Source organism: Apteryx mantelli, chromosome 4, assembly GCF_036417845.1.
Source record: "Apteryx mantelli isolate bAptMan1 chromosome 4, bAptMan1.hap1, whole genome shotgun sequence".
Lineage (NCBI taxonomy): Eukaryota > Metazoa > Chordata > Aves > Apterygiformes > Apterygidae > Apteryx > Apteryx mantelli.
The window spans coordinates 47,817,002-47,833,907 of NC_089981.1; the positions used below are offsets into that span (position 1 = coordinate 47,817,002).

General features: G+C 44.4%; 1 protein-coding gene across 1 annotated transcript in view; it reads left to right on the forward strand.

Moving 5' to 3' along the window:
* Positions 1-16,906, forward strand: part of MAPKBP1 (mitogen-activated protein kinase binding protein 1) — a 104,048-nt gene that overhangs the window by 41,653 nt on the left and 45,489 nt on the right. Inside the window, exons 4-6 of the mRNA XM_067296471.1 lie at positions 11,971-12,033; positions 12,654-12,711; positions 15,845-16,015. Coding sequence (XP_067152572.1) covers positions 11,971-12,033; positions 12,654-12,711; positions 15,845-16,015 — 292 coding nt within the window. The remainder of the gene's footprint in view (positions 1-11,970; positions 12,034-12,653; positions 12,712-15,844; positions 16,016-16,906) is intronic.

Genomic DNA, 16,906 nt, shown 5'->3' on the forward strand with positions numbered 1-16,906 from the left:
GCTTCTCCTTCCAGGAAAACTATCTCTTCAGATCCCGTGACAATTGATGCTCATTAGCTATGCTGAAGAAAAATCTCGGTGCAGTTAAAATCTTCTATTTTAGGATAAGGTACAGGCAAAGCAGAGGTGAACGTTCACCTTCCATTAAAGTCACAGCTGTCACAAGACTCGTAAAGAGACAATATAGACAGAATTGAATTTTGCTGCCCTGGGAATAAGAGTCTGAGCTGTTCCTGCTTTGAGAAGTGGTGAAGCTAGGACAGAGAGCCAGGAAGAGCTCTGAGGGCTTGAACCTTGGAGCCATTGGAGATGTTGCCTTGGTAATTGTATTGATAGCAACTGCTTGGAGAGGCAAGCTTCCCCCTGCCCTTTCCCTCAGCAGCAGCAGACAAGGTCAGGACCTTGCAGGGCTCTGGGGCAGGCTAAGCTGGCAGTAGGCTGATAGCCATTTTGCTGTCCCTGGCAGTCTACTGCCTTAGGCAGCTGTCTGCTTTGCCCATGCCTGGAGGAGGCTAAAACAACTGACTGTTGGGAGTAGTGATTCTTTAACTCCGCGCTTTCAAAGCAGCGGGCTCGTTTTTGTCTCCTCAACTCTTGTGCAGACACTGCAGGAATTATGCGTTCAGGGGGAAGAGCTGCTCCAGTTTCTGGGCTGCAGCAGGGCTGCAGGGAACATGCCAGAGAGCAAAGCTGGGTCACCTGCTACTGGAGGGGCTGCTGCAGCGCATTACACCTGCATGAATGTCTTTGCGGGGGGGGCAGGATTGTGGGGAGGGGACTGTAAGACAGACCTGCTTCTGTTTGCTTCTCTCCGAAGGTTAATTAGATGAGAACAGAGAGAGAGTTAAATTGTATTGCTTTTGGTATTGCTCTTTTGATTAATGCTCCTTTAATATTGACCATGCTGATTGCTAGTGGTTACACAATTAAAGCCCTTAGGCACCTGCCATGAGCTGTCCTGTTCTTCAGCTCCAGATGATTAGTTTGATGTATAAATCTTTCTCCCTGGTGCCCATAAATTGCTAAGGTCCAATGAGGGAATACCCTGGCTGTGCTTACTGTTGGAAACAGAGGTGTTGGCCAATTGCTTGTAAGTGGGTTATATTTTCCTCTGGGACTTGATTTCAAAGGAAAAAGCTTCTTCAGCTTTCAGGGCTTTGCAGCATGGTAGGAATGGCTCTTGCAGGGGAGGCACTGCAGACCTGGAGCTGGAGCCAGGTGTTCCTGTGTAAGCCCAGCTGGGTCTGTGCATCCCTTCAGAGAGCTGCTTGCTCTCCAGAGGGCGCCTTCAGAGAAAGCTCCCATCCTTTTTTGGATCCAGTTGGGCTGGAGAGCTGAATTTGATCAGCGTTTGATGGCAGAAGAAGCTTCTTTACGGGCAAAGAGGAAGCACACCTTATATCTGTGTATGTGTGTATGTATATGTGTATATAAATATGTGTGTGTGTGGATATAAAAGCCAGGAATTTATTGTTAGTATAACTGAAATCTTAACACACTAATTCAAGAATCATTATTAGTCTAGATCTAATAATTACAGAAAAAGAAAGAAAATAATAATGCATTAGAATATGTCTATACAGGAAAAGTCTCAATAATAGTAGTAATGCAGTTAAAACGGTTACATGCACACAGACACAATTGTTAGTTTCTGTCCCTTTTTTACTGGTGTTATGCTCACCCTTCCATTGCTCTTCTGAGTATTAAAGTCAGTAGCTTTGAACTGCTAGAGATGGTAACAGCATAAGACTTCAGCCTCTGGAGTCCTTCATTGGAAGCAGTGTGATGTTGATGTTGTTGATTTCTTCTTCCTTGTTATAGGGTTCACTTGGAATCATTTTTCTAAGTTTGCTAACATGCTTTTACACCTTTCTCCTTCTTCATTTGTCTGCAGCCCCATGTTACATCCAAATTTGTGGTGCCATTTATGTATGTTAGATACAACTTCTTTGTTCTATTTGTTACGCCTAAAACAAGTTTTGTCCAGCTCCAGGTCTGTATTTCTTCAATTGACCATTGGTGGGTTATTCATAGCTGTGGGGTCTTCTGTGCCCCATCTCTTATCCTTTCATGCCTGCACTCATCTATGCTGCAACTTCTCGAGGCCTCTGCTGTCATACCAGGCCTGTATTTCTCTACACTGCAGCATCATGATATTTGTAAATACCTCATTCTGTGTAGATTAATTGCTTGTTGCTGCTGTCTATATTAAGCTATGGTTGTAACACACAAAGATAAAACAAAAACAGATTAGGCATAAATACCTGGTTAGTTAGAGAAATTGCTAAATCAAGTAAAACAGAGCTACAGGCAGGTCAAGAAAAGTTTAAACAGAGCAAACCTGACAAGACTCAGTCCTGAGACTCCCTACAAAGCTTATGGGCTGTTACTGAGAATGGAAAATACTGTATTAAAGGGCTACATCATTACAACTTCTTGCCCTTCATCCTCCCTTCCAGTGGTTTTGGTACCTCTGATTATTCACTTGCTGCCTTGTGCACTGGAAGACAAATCTAGGGCTGGCAGCCAGACACTGCCCGAAGAGAGACCAGCTCTGCGGTGCAAGCAGAGGGGTGGAGCACAGCTGGGGATCAAGAGATCCCTGAAGCAGTTGTCTTGGCTGGTCTGTGAAGACCAAGACTTGTTCTTTTCTACTTGTTATGTGCCTGTGACAGCTGTAACTTTCTGGGAGAAGTCTTCAGCATATGGAGGCAAGTCCTTTCTGAGGAATTTGCCAATACACAGTATGCTCTGATCGTGTAGCATTCACCCTGGAAAAAGCTGTATTCACCTCCTTGGTGCAAAGCTCCTCTGTTTTTTCAGGCATATCCTAGCTATTTGTTTTATCCTTCTTACTAGCATCTGGGATTGGTAAGGTTCTGCTCAGGGCTCCATTTTCAAATGCTTTGCATCCTGTCTAGCTGATGAACACAGTTTCTTCTCATGATCTGTCCAAGTAGTCCTTTTACTCCTTCAGCCTTCCTATCTTGAGGTGCCCATTACTCTAGCTCCCAGGGCTGGTCCTAATTTGTGGTTAGTGGGCATTTGCCAATTGTGCTGAAATAAAACACAGTTCTGTAACTCTTGCTCCCAGCCTTGTTGATTTAAAACTTACTGTAAGTTGTTTATCTGACGTTGCTTCCCTGCTCCTAGGGAAGTGTGTTTTTTCAGGGAGGGAGGAAAGCGAACAGTGGTGGGTTTGTGTGTGTGCGGTTTTTCATCACTGCCTTATGTTCTTTGTGGCCTGTCAGACCTGCAGGCTGACGCACAATACTGTGCATGTATGTGTAGCTGGTGCTTTGCATGGCTTAGCTGTTTTACCTAGCTGTGTTACAGTTTGGAGGAGCAGGCGAGACCCTCTTCAAGGTAGGGGAGATAGCCTGTTCCCAGATCCGCTGGGCAATGTTTTATCTAAGTTTGTAAGCAACACATGTCTCACCCATAAAGTTTTGCTTCCTTTCCTGGCTTTGCAGTGTTGATGGGAATCAAGAGATTTAGAAGATGGAGTTCCTGCTGAATCACTGGTGACTAGGCAGCCATGAGCCTTTTAAATTATTTGAAATTGTTTTCATCTTCCTTGCATTTGTAATGATTCCCAGCTGGTAAGCTGATTTAAATTTAAATGTTTTTTCCTCTGAGCCCTTTTCTCCCCTCTGTTTTCCCCACACTCATTTCTTGTCCAAGTCTTTCACAGTTGCCATTCTGGCATAGCTCTTTGCCTCCCGGAAAGGTGTCTCCTCACTGTGGCGTTCTGTGAGAAGCCATCACTTTCCCTAGGGCGCTGCTACTGCGTGTCCGTGACTCCAGCATGGCTGCTATGGGGTTGCATACAACTTACCCAGCAGGAGACAGGAACTGGACTGTTTTTTGCCCCTGTATCCATTTTCTGTGAAGTGTGGACCCTGAATTTGTTTACCTGAATCATCTTTCTGCTCTTGTGTTTGCCCAGCATTAGAAGGGTTGCCAGTTTTAAAACTCTCTTGTCCCCTAGAAACAGACCTTGAAATAACCTAGTTTGGAATTTTTCTGTGCCCCGCAGTATGTATGTGATGGTTCCAAGGGGACCAGGATATGCTGAAGTAAGATCAGCTAGACCAGTTAGAAATAATTGTGGCCGATCATTATGGACAGGCTGTGCCCTTGCTCTGATATGAGGCAGATAGGAGGGATCTTTCAGCCCTCTGAGTTTTTCCTCTGTGTTCCTGTTCTAGCTGAAACTTCAGTGATGTCTACTCATATGCAGGAAGAGAGTCCTGGATTGATATGCAGTCACCATCTCTGCTCTATGTTAGATTTTTTTTTTTCCATCCTTTTATGTGTTGGGGATTTCTAAGCCTCATTTTAAAGCATTTTGGGTGTCTTTCAAATCTGTGCATCTGTCCTCTGACATCTGCAGCTTGAGGTCAGATACATAGCTGGTTGCTCTTTAAGAAATAATCTGGTAGATGTAAAGGAGCTGTTGAGAGCTGCCAGTGGAAGCTCCAGATGGTGAGGAGGGTAGCTGCCTGGTTGTCTGGATGTCATCAGATCATAGAGGCACTTGTTGGGTGTGGAGGGAAGCTTTTTGAGACTCGTATATCTGAGGATAGAGCAGTTCTCTTGCGTGATTTGCTCTTTTGCCTTAGTGTGGATGGATGAATGAGAACTGAGCTGTCACTGGTGTTATCCTACCCCAACTGGGGAGAGACATCAGAGCACTACCTTGTGGTCATGCAAAGCAAATGGCACTGGACAGAGACTGAGCAGAGAGAGGTTAGGTAGGTTCCTTCATCTTTTGTTCCCTCATACTGGGCTTATCTGGCCCATCAGTAACTGGGTGATGTGGATTCAGACTGGAATGGTGGGGGGAGCAGAGGTGGCGTTTGTCCTTGTGAGGATTATCCCTACAAATCCTTCATGTCAATTCTGCCCTGCCTTCCTCTAGAACCAGACTTACTGTTTTGCTTCCCTTCTTGTGTGTTGGTGCAACCAACTTTTCTGCTGTCATTGTGTATGGAAGAACTGCAGAGAAATGCCCTGTGATGGTGATGCGGAAAGGGGAAGAAATAGGGGCAATTTCTGCCCAAATCCTTGAGAGGGAGTGGTTGGAGGCTGGGGAGGAGAGCAAGAGCTTCTGGCTGTGGACTGTGAGAAGAGACACTGTCTTATGAAAGCATACAAACTGCTGCTGCCTGCTTGGTAGGGGATCTGCATTTTGTGCATTGATGCAAAGGTCCTACAAGGAGCCTGTCTACTAGCTGCTTTCAGCTCTGCCTGCTATGCATCATGAATACCAGATTAAGCCATGTAAGCCCAAAATATTTGAGTAGATACATTCCCTCCTTCTACTCCCCCAAATGATCAAGAGTAGGGGTAAATGAGCAGTTTTAAACCTGCTGTTTGTTACTTTTGGCCAGGAGGAGTTTTTAATCATCTCTGCAGTTGTCACCTGGTCTGCGGGTGGGAATTGCATAGCAAGGTTATGTCTTAGCACTGGACGCCTTCAGGTGCTGTTCCACAGGATTCCCCTGTGATTTCCCCTTTTGTCTAAGGGATTATGAAGAAGAGGAGCCTGAAGGCATCCGACTCTAGATTTTTACCCACAGATCTAAGCATGTAAGAGAGAATCTAGTGGGCGTGGGAGCTAGCTGGTTAAAACTCGGTTTGGATGAGGGTAATGATGCTGGAATATGGGGCAAATAACAGGAGTCTTTTCTCCCATTGGCTTAAGAAATCTCAAAAAGTCACATTTCTGGAGGCTGGGAGCGTAGTATGGGAAACTGTCTCTAAAATGTGCCCTGTTCTTCCCTAGGCCTTGTGTGTTTTGGGGCAGAACCTGTTCCGCGGTGCATTTGAGCTCCCAGTCCTACAGATTTGGGGAGCCAACAAACCTTTTAAACAGAACAAATTTCCCTGAGAATCTCTCACCCCAGACCACACCATGTTACTGTTCGACAACCAGGAATTCTTAGACTATTAGCCTAGTGACACTCGAAATGCATGAGCCATTTCAATTATTTGAAATTTGAATTATTTGACCACTTTTTACAGTGGGTTTCTTATTCAGCAGTCATGACCTTCCATTAGTCTGTGTTGGTTTGTGAAGGGTGAATTTAACTGCATCTCTGAGACTCCCACCCTTCCAGTCTTTTTGGTCGTGGTTTGGTGCAGTGAGCTCCAAAAGCTGTTATGCTCAGGCAGTGACGCCTAAGTCTTAACCTCTCAATAGATATGCCTTTCTTCTCAAAATACATTTAATTAATATAGCTTGCATGAAAATACCTCTTCAGTTACATATTCAGTGTGCACATTCTTTCCCATCACTGTTAACCCATAGTGTCTACAAAAGCTGATGTTAATTTTCTGTTTCACACTGATCAAGCCTCTCTTGGCAACCAGTGCAGTGTAAAAAAAGAGTTTGTTCTTCTCTCTCTCTCTTTTTTTCTTCTCTCTTCTTTTCTCTCTTCTTTAAGTATGCGTTTAGTGCATAGGAAGCTATTGCACTCTCACTTGAATAGCTTTGTATCTTGCGAAAAGAGCAGAGTATGAATTGAGAAATGGACCAGGATGGAAGTGTTGGGACTGTTTGCTCTTTTCATTTATTCTTGCAGCAGCATGAAAGGAGGATATTGTAGCAAAAAAGAAATTTGCTTCGATGTCTGAATAGAGTTTTCTTTCCTCCATACAACATCCTCTTTATCACCTAGATTGTGTGCATTTAGCTGATCTGGGGAGGACTTGACTCATGAACTCTGCCTCCAGTCATGTGTCCCGCAAGATATGGCAAGGCTGGGTTGATGGATAACTTGGGAAAGGAATGCCATTGCTGACTTTCAGTCTTCCCAAGCCCCCTGGGGAGGGGGGTGGCCAGCAGAGGAAGGAAAGAGGAAAACTGACGCTGGCAGAAATCTGCTTTCTGTTAGCTTGCTGAAGAGGGGTGAGGGAGCAGGCGGGTGGGGGAAGGGCAGCTGAGACTACAGGGATGTGTGGGGAAACGGGAGGAGGAGGATAATGAGAAGGGACAATAAAATGCAGAGACACTAGGGTTTGGGGAAGAGCAGGAGCGGAGCTGGGAGGAGGAGAGACAGAAGTAAGAGGGGGGAGGGCAGGAGAGGCTGGAGTGACCCAGTGCTACTGACTTAGTGAGTCATATACTTTGTGTAAATGTGTTATTGACGTCTGATTCCTCTTCATTCCTGCTCCTATATTTAGCTTAGGGAAATTGCTGCATTTGTATGTTTTGTTTTTCTTTCCTTTTGCTGGAGCCAATGTAAACTGTTGCAAACTCCCCTTGAAACAACACCAGCTTTATATCTGCGTATGTGGTGCATAGTTGTGCGTATATAAGGTAGGGCTGTGCCTTCATGGAGGTTTGGCAAGCTCTCCAAGGAACCTTTTGCTGCTTCCTTGTTGGCTGTCCCAAATGGGCTTCCTGATGGAGAAAGCTCAGGTCGTCTGCAAGAACCTTGGTCATAACTCTGAGAACAGATTCTGTCCTTTGTGTGCATCTGTCTAAAGTTAACCTGAATGCCCCGCAAGAAACATGAGCCCTGGGAGAGGTCCCACAGCCAAGTGCCAAATTGTTTTTAAAAGCTGCTTGTATCAGGAAGGTGTACTTGAAGGTTGTGGATGACATCATAGACCTAGAAATAATACTTTTAAATATGTGTGCAGTTGCCAGTGATCTCTGCAGGAACCAGTGTGCAAACAAACTGGACACCTGATCTCAGCTGTCTGGGATATGGCTTGCACAGCAGTAATCCACACAGCAGTGAATGGTTTCTGTAAATGTCTTGGAAATCAGAATATAATCATGGATCAAAAGATGTTGTGTTCATTAAGCTCTGTCCACAACTGCAAAGATGTGGTTTTGTGCTGAAGCAAGGTTGCTAACAGTGTTCACCTTCTAAACAGCCAATGTGCACCAGGCTCAATGTTTCTCTGTGCAGGTCCCATGTGAGGCTCTTCTGGAGCTAGTGCTAGTATTCATGTTGCCACTACCATTTAAGAAATTTTCTTTAAGCAAGGGTGTCCTGAGAACTTGAAATTGCTTTGAAAGCTTATATTCAGGGAAGGTGTGGGGGTAAGGAGGAGGTGATGAGACCATCATAAAAGTGCAAGTTTGAAGTACTTGGTCTACATCTACAATTGAAAGTTAGGAATGAAAAGACCAATGCCATCTTCCCTTGTGTTCCTTCCACCTCTTTGGCTGTAAAATGCTGAACATAGTCTTATGAAGAAGCAGACACAATAGAGGATGGATAGATGGGTGGATGCTTTGTATGTAATTAATTTTCCATGGTAAATATTTTATTATTTTAATTAATGTAAGATTAAAGCCAACATAAACATAAAAAAAATAGATACTTTGAATCTCCTGAGGGCTTGGTAGCCTGACTTGACTTGCAGGGAAACTGCAGCAGGTTCTGCTCTAAAGTGACTTGCTGGCTCTGGGGGATGCAGGGGCTGCTGTGGGGCCATGCAGAGCTGAGCTGCAAGTGCCTGAGCAGGTGTTGAGACTGCCTCAAACACTCGGAAGAGGTTCGAGTGCTGGCAATAGTTAATCGCTGCTCTTCAGAGATCTGCTCTCTAGGATGGAGTGCACTAGACACCTTTCCAAGTATTTTGAGTACGAGCCAGCTTTCAAAGTCAGGTGCTCCTGAGTCCCAGGACAGCAGCTGTGTCCTGCTGTAAGATTTATGTGGTGTGCGGCTGCTATCCTGCTGAATAAGGTATCTTTGAGTTGGCTGAAGTCTTCCTTGCTCTTGGTAGGGCAGGCAGGAGGGTGTTGGTAGAAAATCAGCATGGGGTAACATAGCAGAGGGTAGCTTTTGTTGGGTAACAGATAACTTAAGAAACAAGGATTAAAAGATTAGTTTAGCCTAGCTAAATCAGTTTATTGGTTAAGGCTATAGAAGACCATAACCAGTAAGCAAGTTTAGTTTACAACTCACCATAACCACATGCAATCTTGTTTCAGTATGTGTATGAGTTAAAATTACTTTTCCATGACATAAGTCAATACTTGCTGACTAGTAAGGAGATATTTCTTATCCCCTCCCTGCCCCAGCCATGGCGTTGTTTAAATATTGGTCGTAAACTCACTGGCTCAAACATAAGGGTGCCTTAATACAGAGTTAAAATATCTCTGTTTGACTGGTGGTCTGACATTAAAACCTATGTGACTCTTGGAGTGGTTTGCTGATTCCCCTTGGTGCAAGAGCTGGGTGACTCTTATCTTCACTGTGGGGTCTTGACTTCACTGAGAGCTAAGAAGTGGGAAAGGAAGCCTGCAGGGAGACAGCCTTGCAAGGAAATGGCCAATTGTGGAGGGCATTTGAGCTAAAATTCATGATGGTAAGTGACTCGAGGCTCAGATGTATAAGTTAATAAAGGCAAAGCCCTGGACCCTGTACTGTACTATTTTAGGAAATAGTGTGTTTATTTGCTTGCCTGATTTGAAGACCATGGTTTGTTTTTTGCCTCTTTCCTGTATTTTTAGATTCTGTTCACTTCTATGATGTCCTGTTTTTGTGCAGAGTTCCTTGTAATAAAACACAAAGGAACTTATATTTAAAAGCTGCATAGGAAAGTCTTCAATGGGATTTTGTATCTTTCCTTTATTCTTTCTAATATTTTATGAAGCTTATTTTGAGCAACTCATCCCTGTCATAACTCAGCAGGATTTTGGTCCATGTAACCCTACCCAACTTCACATAGTGCGGTTTTGTCTTGCTTTTCTGATTAGCTAGAGGCTTGGAATTGGACAGATTTCCACATCTGCTAACTTCCTATGTCATGTCTCATGATTTGCGAGGCTTAACCTTCCCTGCCTTGTTACTGGATCACAAAACACCTACTTCCTTACACTAATCCTATAGAAATAAATAGCATAGGTTTGACTTGAAACTTTCCAGATTGGTCCCCAGTATAAAAAGCACGGAGGATCAATCACAATTGGTACAACCTGCTTATTTACACTTTTGCTGCTCTTCCACAAGGTTACCTCTCCAGTCATGGTTGCCTGCTTTAATGTATCAAGAAAGCCTGGTGCTTTATTGCCTTGTCCTTCTGTATAGTGCATGTGTGTGTGTAGGCTACCAGGGCTATTCTTGAGGAGCACCGTAGGTGGAAATGTAGAGTAGTCTAATGAGGGGGCCACATCTTGTGCACGGTGGGTGCCTTGGAGGTTGAAGCTTTAGTACCTTTTGGAGTCTGCTTAGAGGTAGTGATGTTAATGGAGTGTGACAGCTTTGGCCAAAGACACTTGCTCTTGGTATGTCAGTCCTCCTTTGTGCTCTCTTTTCCAGTTTAAAATTTACACTGCTCCTGGCAGGGTAGCCCTGTCAGAGCAGGTGAAAGGCCGACTGCCTGGGCCAGGCAAGGAGATGCCAGCTCCTGGGGAGACATCGCAGCCGCAACCTTGTCAAACCTGAGCCGCACCTGCGGCCCTGGGCCCCAGCTGCTTCCATGCCGGACCACGGAGGGGGGGCCTGGAAGGCCTCTGGCTTTGCCCTGAGCAGCACGGCACTGAGGCGTGCTTAATCCTGGCTAAACCCTTGAACCTGAGAGTGCACGCTGCCCATTTGGAAACATTTGCGAGGCCTGTAGATGCAGCAGCTTTCTGTGATGCTTCAGCTTTTGGCTTTCTGCTTGGCTACGTCAGGCTGAGGTGTTCTCCGTGCAGCCTGCTTCTGCCCGGGGCTGATGCCCACAGCCTGGCATGCGCTGTGGGCAGGCCCTGTGTGCCGTGACTCGCACCGATGTGAGGATGATATGACTGAAGTCCCTGGTGCGGTGAGGACTGTTGGAGCCGGAGCACGGGACACTCTTTAGTGCTCTGGCACCACAGCAGAGGAAGCAGCTGGGACTGTCAGAGCCCGGCGGTGTGTGGCAGGCAGCCTCCCCTTTCGCAGAGGGAGGAGAGTCAAAAAACACAATTTCTGTTTTAGAGGTGAGGTAAGGTAGGGCACAAAGTCATTAGAGAGTGATGGTGGTTCTACCTAAGGCCAATTTTTCCTTCTTTTTTCACTTGCTAACACTTAAGGCTTTTATGAGGGGGCAGTGGGGGCTGCGTGTGTTCCTGCCACAAGCGGCTGCTGTTCTCTTCTCCGAGACAGAGGCTGGTTCATGAGGATTTTAAAAAATTGTGTGGAGGGTGGGGAAGAGACAGTGCCCAGGAGTGCTCCAGGCTGCTCGTGGTGGGCAGAGGCGCCAAGGCAAGGTGCTATTGGTAGGATTTGTGGGGAAGTGGGGCCTTTTCTTCTTCACCCCCCTCCCAATCGCTGACTGTTCTGCTCCTGATAGAGGCAACTATATTGCTTAACAAGAGGTTACTGCTTTTTGCTTTTGCAGTTCATCTTGCTGAGAGACTTCTGCAGAGCCTCCGATCAAGTTGTTTATTCATATATGTCTCTTGGGTCAATAGGTTCTGACATATTTCTCACTACCTGACTGGCCAGCAACCTCTTGTGCTACACTCAACGGCTTTCTGTCCTGTCCTGTATTATGGGCAAGGCACAGAAAATGAACTCTTTTTTCCTGAGAGCTTTTTCAAAAGATCCCCTCTTTCATTGTTCCTGACTTTTTCACCTGAGAAACATGCTGGTTTGGTGTCCAGAGCATAGGGTCATTTTCATGGCAGGGGATAGGGAACCTAATCTACTGGGGCCACTGCACAGACTTTCATAATTAACCTTTCTGTCCAGCTTGAGCAATCAGAGACTTGGAGCTCGCACATGCTAGAAGGTAATTATTTATGCTACAATACTCCTCAATGTGAGAGAGAGTTGGGATTTCTTCTCCTCTGAGCTGCTCTTTTCCTTTGCAATTTCCAGCTAACCACAGCTCAGACTGTGAGGTTAGGGGATGGAACAGCTCTTTGGGACTACCTTTGCTTCTGCTCTGCCAACAAGGATGGCTCTATTTGTTTTTCTTTATGCCCATGGCTATTATGTCAACTACTTTTGTTTTTCTCTTTCCTCCATCTAGGTGTGTTGTTGTGCTGTTCAACCCTAGAAAAAATAAGCAACACCATATTCTAAACAGCTCCAGGTGAGTGAAGTTTCAAGCTGGGCTTGTTCTCTGTGGGAGGTGAATTTCAAGGTTTTTATGGCTTGAGCAAAGTATAAGAGCTGCTGAGGAGACTGTTGCTCCCAGATAAATTCCTGCAATGAGAGTTGCCTTGGGCAGAGTCTGTCTGCCAGTTTGCCTGTGGCTGCTCCTAATGTGAACTGCTGTAGCTGACTAGGCAACACTTCATAAATATTGTGGCCACATGAGGAAGTTTTGAAAGGCATGACATGGAGGAGGTCTCACTAGAATCCCATGGTATCTGTGTATGATTTTTTTTTTTTTTTCCCCCCACCTGAAACTGTGACCTCATTATTGGAGCCAGGACTGTGATATGGCCCTGCAGCTGGAATAAAGGCATGGATATGAAGATGAACTTCAACTTCTGGAGCTTTTCTGGTGCTGTAGGCATGCTGCTAGAGATTTGGGCAGCAGGGAATCCCCATGACAGGTGTTAGACTTCTGGTAAAGAGTAACTGTTGGCAGGCTATTATATGTAATTTGAGCTTTTTTATAGTCTGTCCCGAACTCCTCCCCAGTCATGACATACTGAAATGAAATTGCACGCTGGAAGTGTTTCAGTGTCATTCTTTCTGTTTTAGGAAAACAATCACAGCCCTTGCTTTCTCTCCAGAGGGAAAATATCTCGTTACAGGAGAGGTAAGTGTGAGAGGAAAGAGGGTACACCTTGTCCATCCCATTTCAGAGCAGGGCAGAGGATGTTAGAAAGAGAAAATGTTGAGAATTTGGGTCCTGTAAAATCCCTTCTGCTTTTTGTCAGGACTATAGCCACTGAAATATCAACAGAACAAGCCTGTGAGCTGCCTTTTTACAGGGAAATCTATTTTAGAGTTCCATCTCTGTGGACCTACTGAGTTATGGGTGGCTTTGGTGCTCCTGCTAAGAGTGTTTTGATGTGCTGTTCCCTCTGGTCAGCTTGGGGGGGGGGGTCTTTTGGGTTGACCTCTGTGAGCTGAAGGTAGAGTGAAAATAAGTCAAAGAATACAAAATACTGCTCTACTCTAGCATGAATGAAGAGAACTTGGATGGTCCTTACTCTTGGATTGAGTTTAGGATTGTCCCTCTAGGATTTTGGGAAGTAATTGAAGCCAGTAACAGTGTTGTGGGAAAAGTGAAAAGTGCATGTGGAATGGAGTTTTAGGAATAGTGACAAAAGATGCTGGTGCCTGTGGTTTGGCATTGTGTGCTTGGCTGCTGGTGACAATTGCTTCCTCTCCTCAAAATTCTTGAGGGGGAGAATAAGGATGACTGCACTGAGTGTCTGTTCTGCATTAGAAGTGCAAGACATGGACTGTGTGTCATGAGTTTGGAATTACTCGATGTTAAAAATCCACAGAAATGTTGATTGTCCCCTTTATGGTTGGGCTCATTTTGCTCTTTTGTGTTACTAATGGTAATTTACCACTAGACTCTGTGCCTCTGTAAGCTATTGGTGAGCACGTGCAAAACAGGTCCCCTCCGGAGCCTCAGCCACAGAGAAGTACGTCACAACCCTGTGTTAAAGCTGTCAAGAACGAGGCTTTTCACTCCAGAGGTCCCTAGTTTGGTTGCTGTGATGGCAGCTGTCATGTCAGTGGGTGGTTCCCTAGCTAGGACTGAATCCCTGTTATCAGGCATAGGATAGAAATGATAGTATTTTGGGATGGAGGTTACCTCAACACAACAGAAGTAAGGGCAAATTTTCCATTAGAGATTTTGTTGTTGTTGTTACTTTTTTAGTGAAAGGATGAGATTTTTACAGCTGAAACTTTTTGTTTTTTAATCACTCCTTATACTTGAGAAGTCTTAATGTATATAACATTTTTATATGCATATTTATGTTTGTGTGTATGCATATATTTTATTTATTTATAAAAGAATTATATATCTTTTTCTCCCCAGTGTCCTGTTCTGATGATTTTGGTGATTGTGGATTTTTTGATTTTTGTTTGTTTGGTTTTTTTTGTAAATCTCTATTCTTTTCATGTGGGGCAGGAGAAGCAGTGAAAAATGAAATGGCTGTTTTTCCTACTGACAGCCTAAACATTTCAGTTTGAAGCTGTTTTCGGGTAAATGGCAAGCTTTGATTCAAAATAGTCTTTCCAGCTATACTTGAAAGCTTTTTTGCCATGTTGCAAAACGTGTCTCGGCTTGCCCTGTTCTAAAGCAGCTTCTCTTTTTGGTGTCATCCCAAATGCCTGAAATCTGAATTATTAATTTGTATAGTAGTGCCCCCTGCTGGTGTCAGCAGTCTCTTCTTAATTCAACCTCTGTCTTGTGGGAGCTCCCATTGGGAAATGGGACTGAGTTCGGTTTGCAAAGATCACTTTTAGGCCTTGTGCTAATTCTGCATAGTAACCCCTTAGTTTTCCGTGTGACTGGCTTTTCAGGAGAGAGGATACAGAGGTTGTTCCTTGGCCTGCCATACATGTTAAATGTCTCTTGAATATTTCAAATGCAGAAGAAAATGGATTTTTTTTTTTCTCCACGTGGAGGCGTAAATTCCTTGTCCATGGGACTCACATAGAGCTTGTGGTTGGTGAGCATCTATTGCATTACTGAATATGAATCAATTTGTCAATGTCTTGGGGTGGACACTAAGATGCTGGGAAATGTATATATTTTAAAGTAGAGCAATTATTTTGAAGAGCAGCTTGTTCAGCTCGCTGTAACATCTTGACAGCAACCTTGAGACGTGAGCTCTGCCATGTAAGAAGAACTGCACCAAATACAGTAAAATCTGACCACAGCACTTTTCCAGGCCACAAGAAGTTGCTTGGCAAAGCTGTTAAGTAAGACAACTAAACATTCACAGTTCTGGGTTTCTAAAGCTTTGATTTTTCCTTCTAGTGATCAGACTTGCCTCTCCCACGCAATCAAATGACTGACTTAACCCTGATCAGAAAAGGCACCATTTTGTCTTGTTGCCATGGATATGTTATCTTGGAAGCTACCTTTTTGACAGACTTCTATATGAATTCATGAATAAGCTCTCGAGTAGCATTTCCTGTCAGGTGTATTCCTGGCCAGCGTTTCAACTTGCCTTGTATTTCTCATTTTATTTTGATTTAATAATAAATAATTAAAGAAAAAAATGGAATCGGCTGGCAGAAGGTGCTGCTTTGGCATTTCTGGAGTCTATGATCTCCTGTTTCTCTGGAGAACAAGTGTAAAAACAGAGTGTCTGTTCCCTCCATGTCTCTCTGACACTACCTTGCCCACGTTTGTTCAGGCAGCATGCATTCCTGCGGTTACCTTTGTGGTGGAAATGATGCTGTTAGCCTCCCACAGGCATTCTGGAAGTGCTGTGTGATAATTGACAAACAGTCATTTCATGTTTTTGTGAAGGTGTGACCTGGTTCAAGATCTCCAATGTCCATGTTGTGTTCGGAGCAGAGGATGTGAGGATCTTTGGGTTCACTACGTCCAGAGATATGATGTCACATAATGCTTTTCATGAGCTGGCTGTGATTTCCCATTGCAAAGATCAGGGATGTGCATGAAAAGTATTGTTCTAGTCTTTGGCCATTTTAGGGGGAGGGTAAGAAAGAGACTGAAGGAGGGGAGGGTTTTGTAATTCTTTCAGGGACCTGCTGAAATGCTCATGCTCATTAGATTTGCAGTCTCAGCTTGGGCTTTAAAGAGTCAAAGGAAGTGAGTTCTAACCTCTCTATGGTGATTCCAACATCTATACATCTTTTTCCAAGCTCACACACTTTTGCATGCTTGGATCTGTCAGAACTGACCTCAGGAGTTACATTTCCTGTTCTGTGCCTGTCCTTGTCCCCTGCAGAGTGGACACATGCCCGCTGTTCGGGTATGGGATGTGGCCGAGCGGACCCAGGTGGCTGAGCTCCAGGAGCACAAGTACGGTGTGGCTTGTGTGGCGTTCTCCCCCAGCTCCAAGTACATCGTTTCAGTGGGGTACCAGCATGACATGATTGTCAACGTGTGGTCATGGAAGGTGAGTTCCCCAAGAGGCTGGGTGGACCACAGGGTTGATAAACATGATTTCAGTTCTGTCCTGCTTTCTGCCTCCCCCCCCCCCCTTTTGACATTCATAGACACAGACAAGTTTGGACATGGGAGAGCGCTATGGTCCCTTAGGGATGGTCTAAAGCACTTCAGTGAAGGGTTATTCTCTATATTTGGAGACACATGACATCTTGCTGCCTAGTCAGAAAAGTCCGGACTTCCAAAACCTTGTCAAAGCCTTGTGCCTTTTTAGAGGCTTATTAAAAACTAATTCATGGGGTTGAAGAAGGAAACTTTCACCAGCCAGGGATTCCTTCTGTGGTGTAGTGAATGCTCTTGAATTGTTTTGTTTTCATATTGTCAGGATTGTGATACTCCAAACCCATCCTTGACCTATGAGAAAGGGAATGTTCATAGAGCACAGTGGCCACTCTGTGTGCTGTTGGGTTGGGGCAATATTCTGTGGGAAATAAAGCCTGTGTCTTTTCGTCTAGAAAACATATAAATGTGTGCTGTTTGTGTAAAAAAACATACATATATTGCCAGGCTCACATTACATAGGTTTGGAGTCTTCTGTGTTAGTTAGAACTAAGCATTTATGCTTTTTCTAGTTTGAGTCAGCTCCTGCTACCTCTTCAGGCACTGTAACACTCTCTAAAAGAGAGAAAATTTAAAAATTGTATGTGACCACAGATACAAATGTTAAATTTCATATTGTGCAGCTTATAAGTCTGTGCTCGTGTAGTATGTTAACCTCTTCATTATACTTTCAGTGCTGTACTTTAAACTCTCTCTGTTAGTCCTCTCCTGCATGAGCAGAAGTTTGACCTTGCTATTTTTTTGTATAGCTGAGTTGTGTAGTGATAAAACATAAATGTCC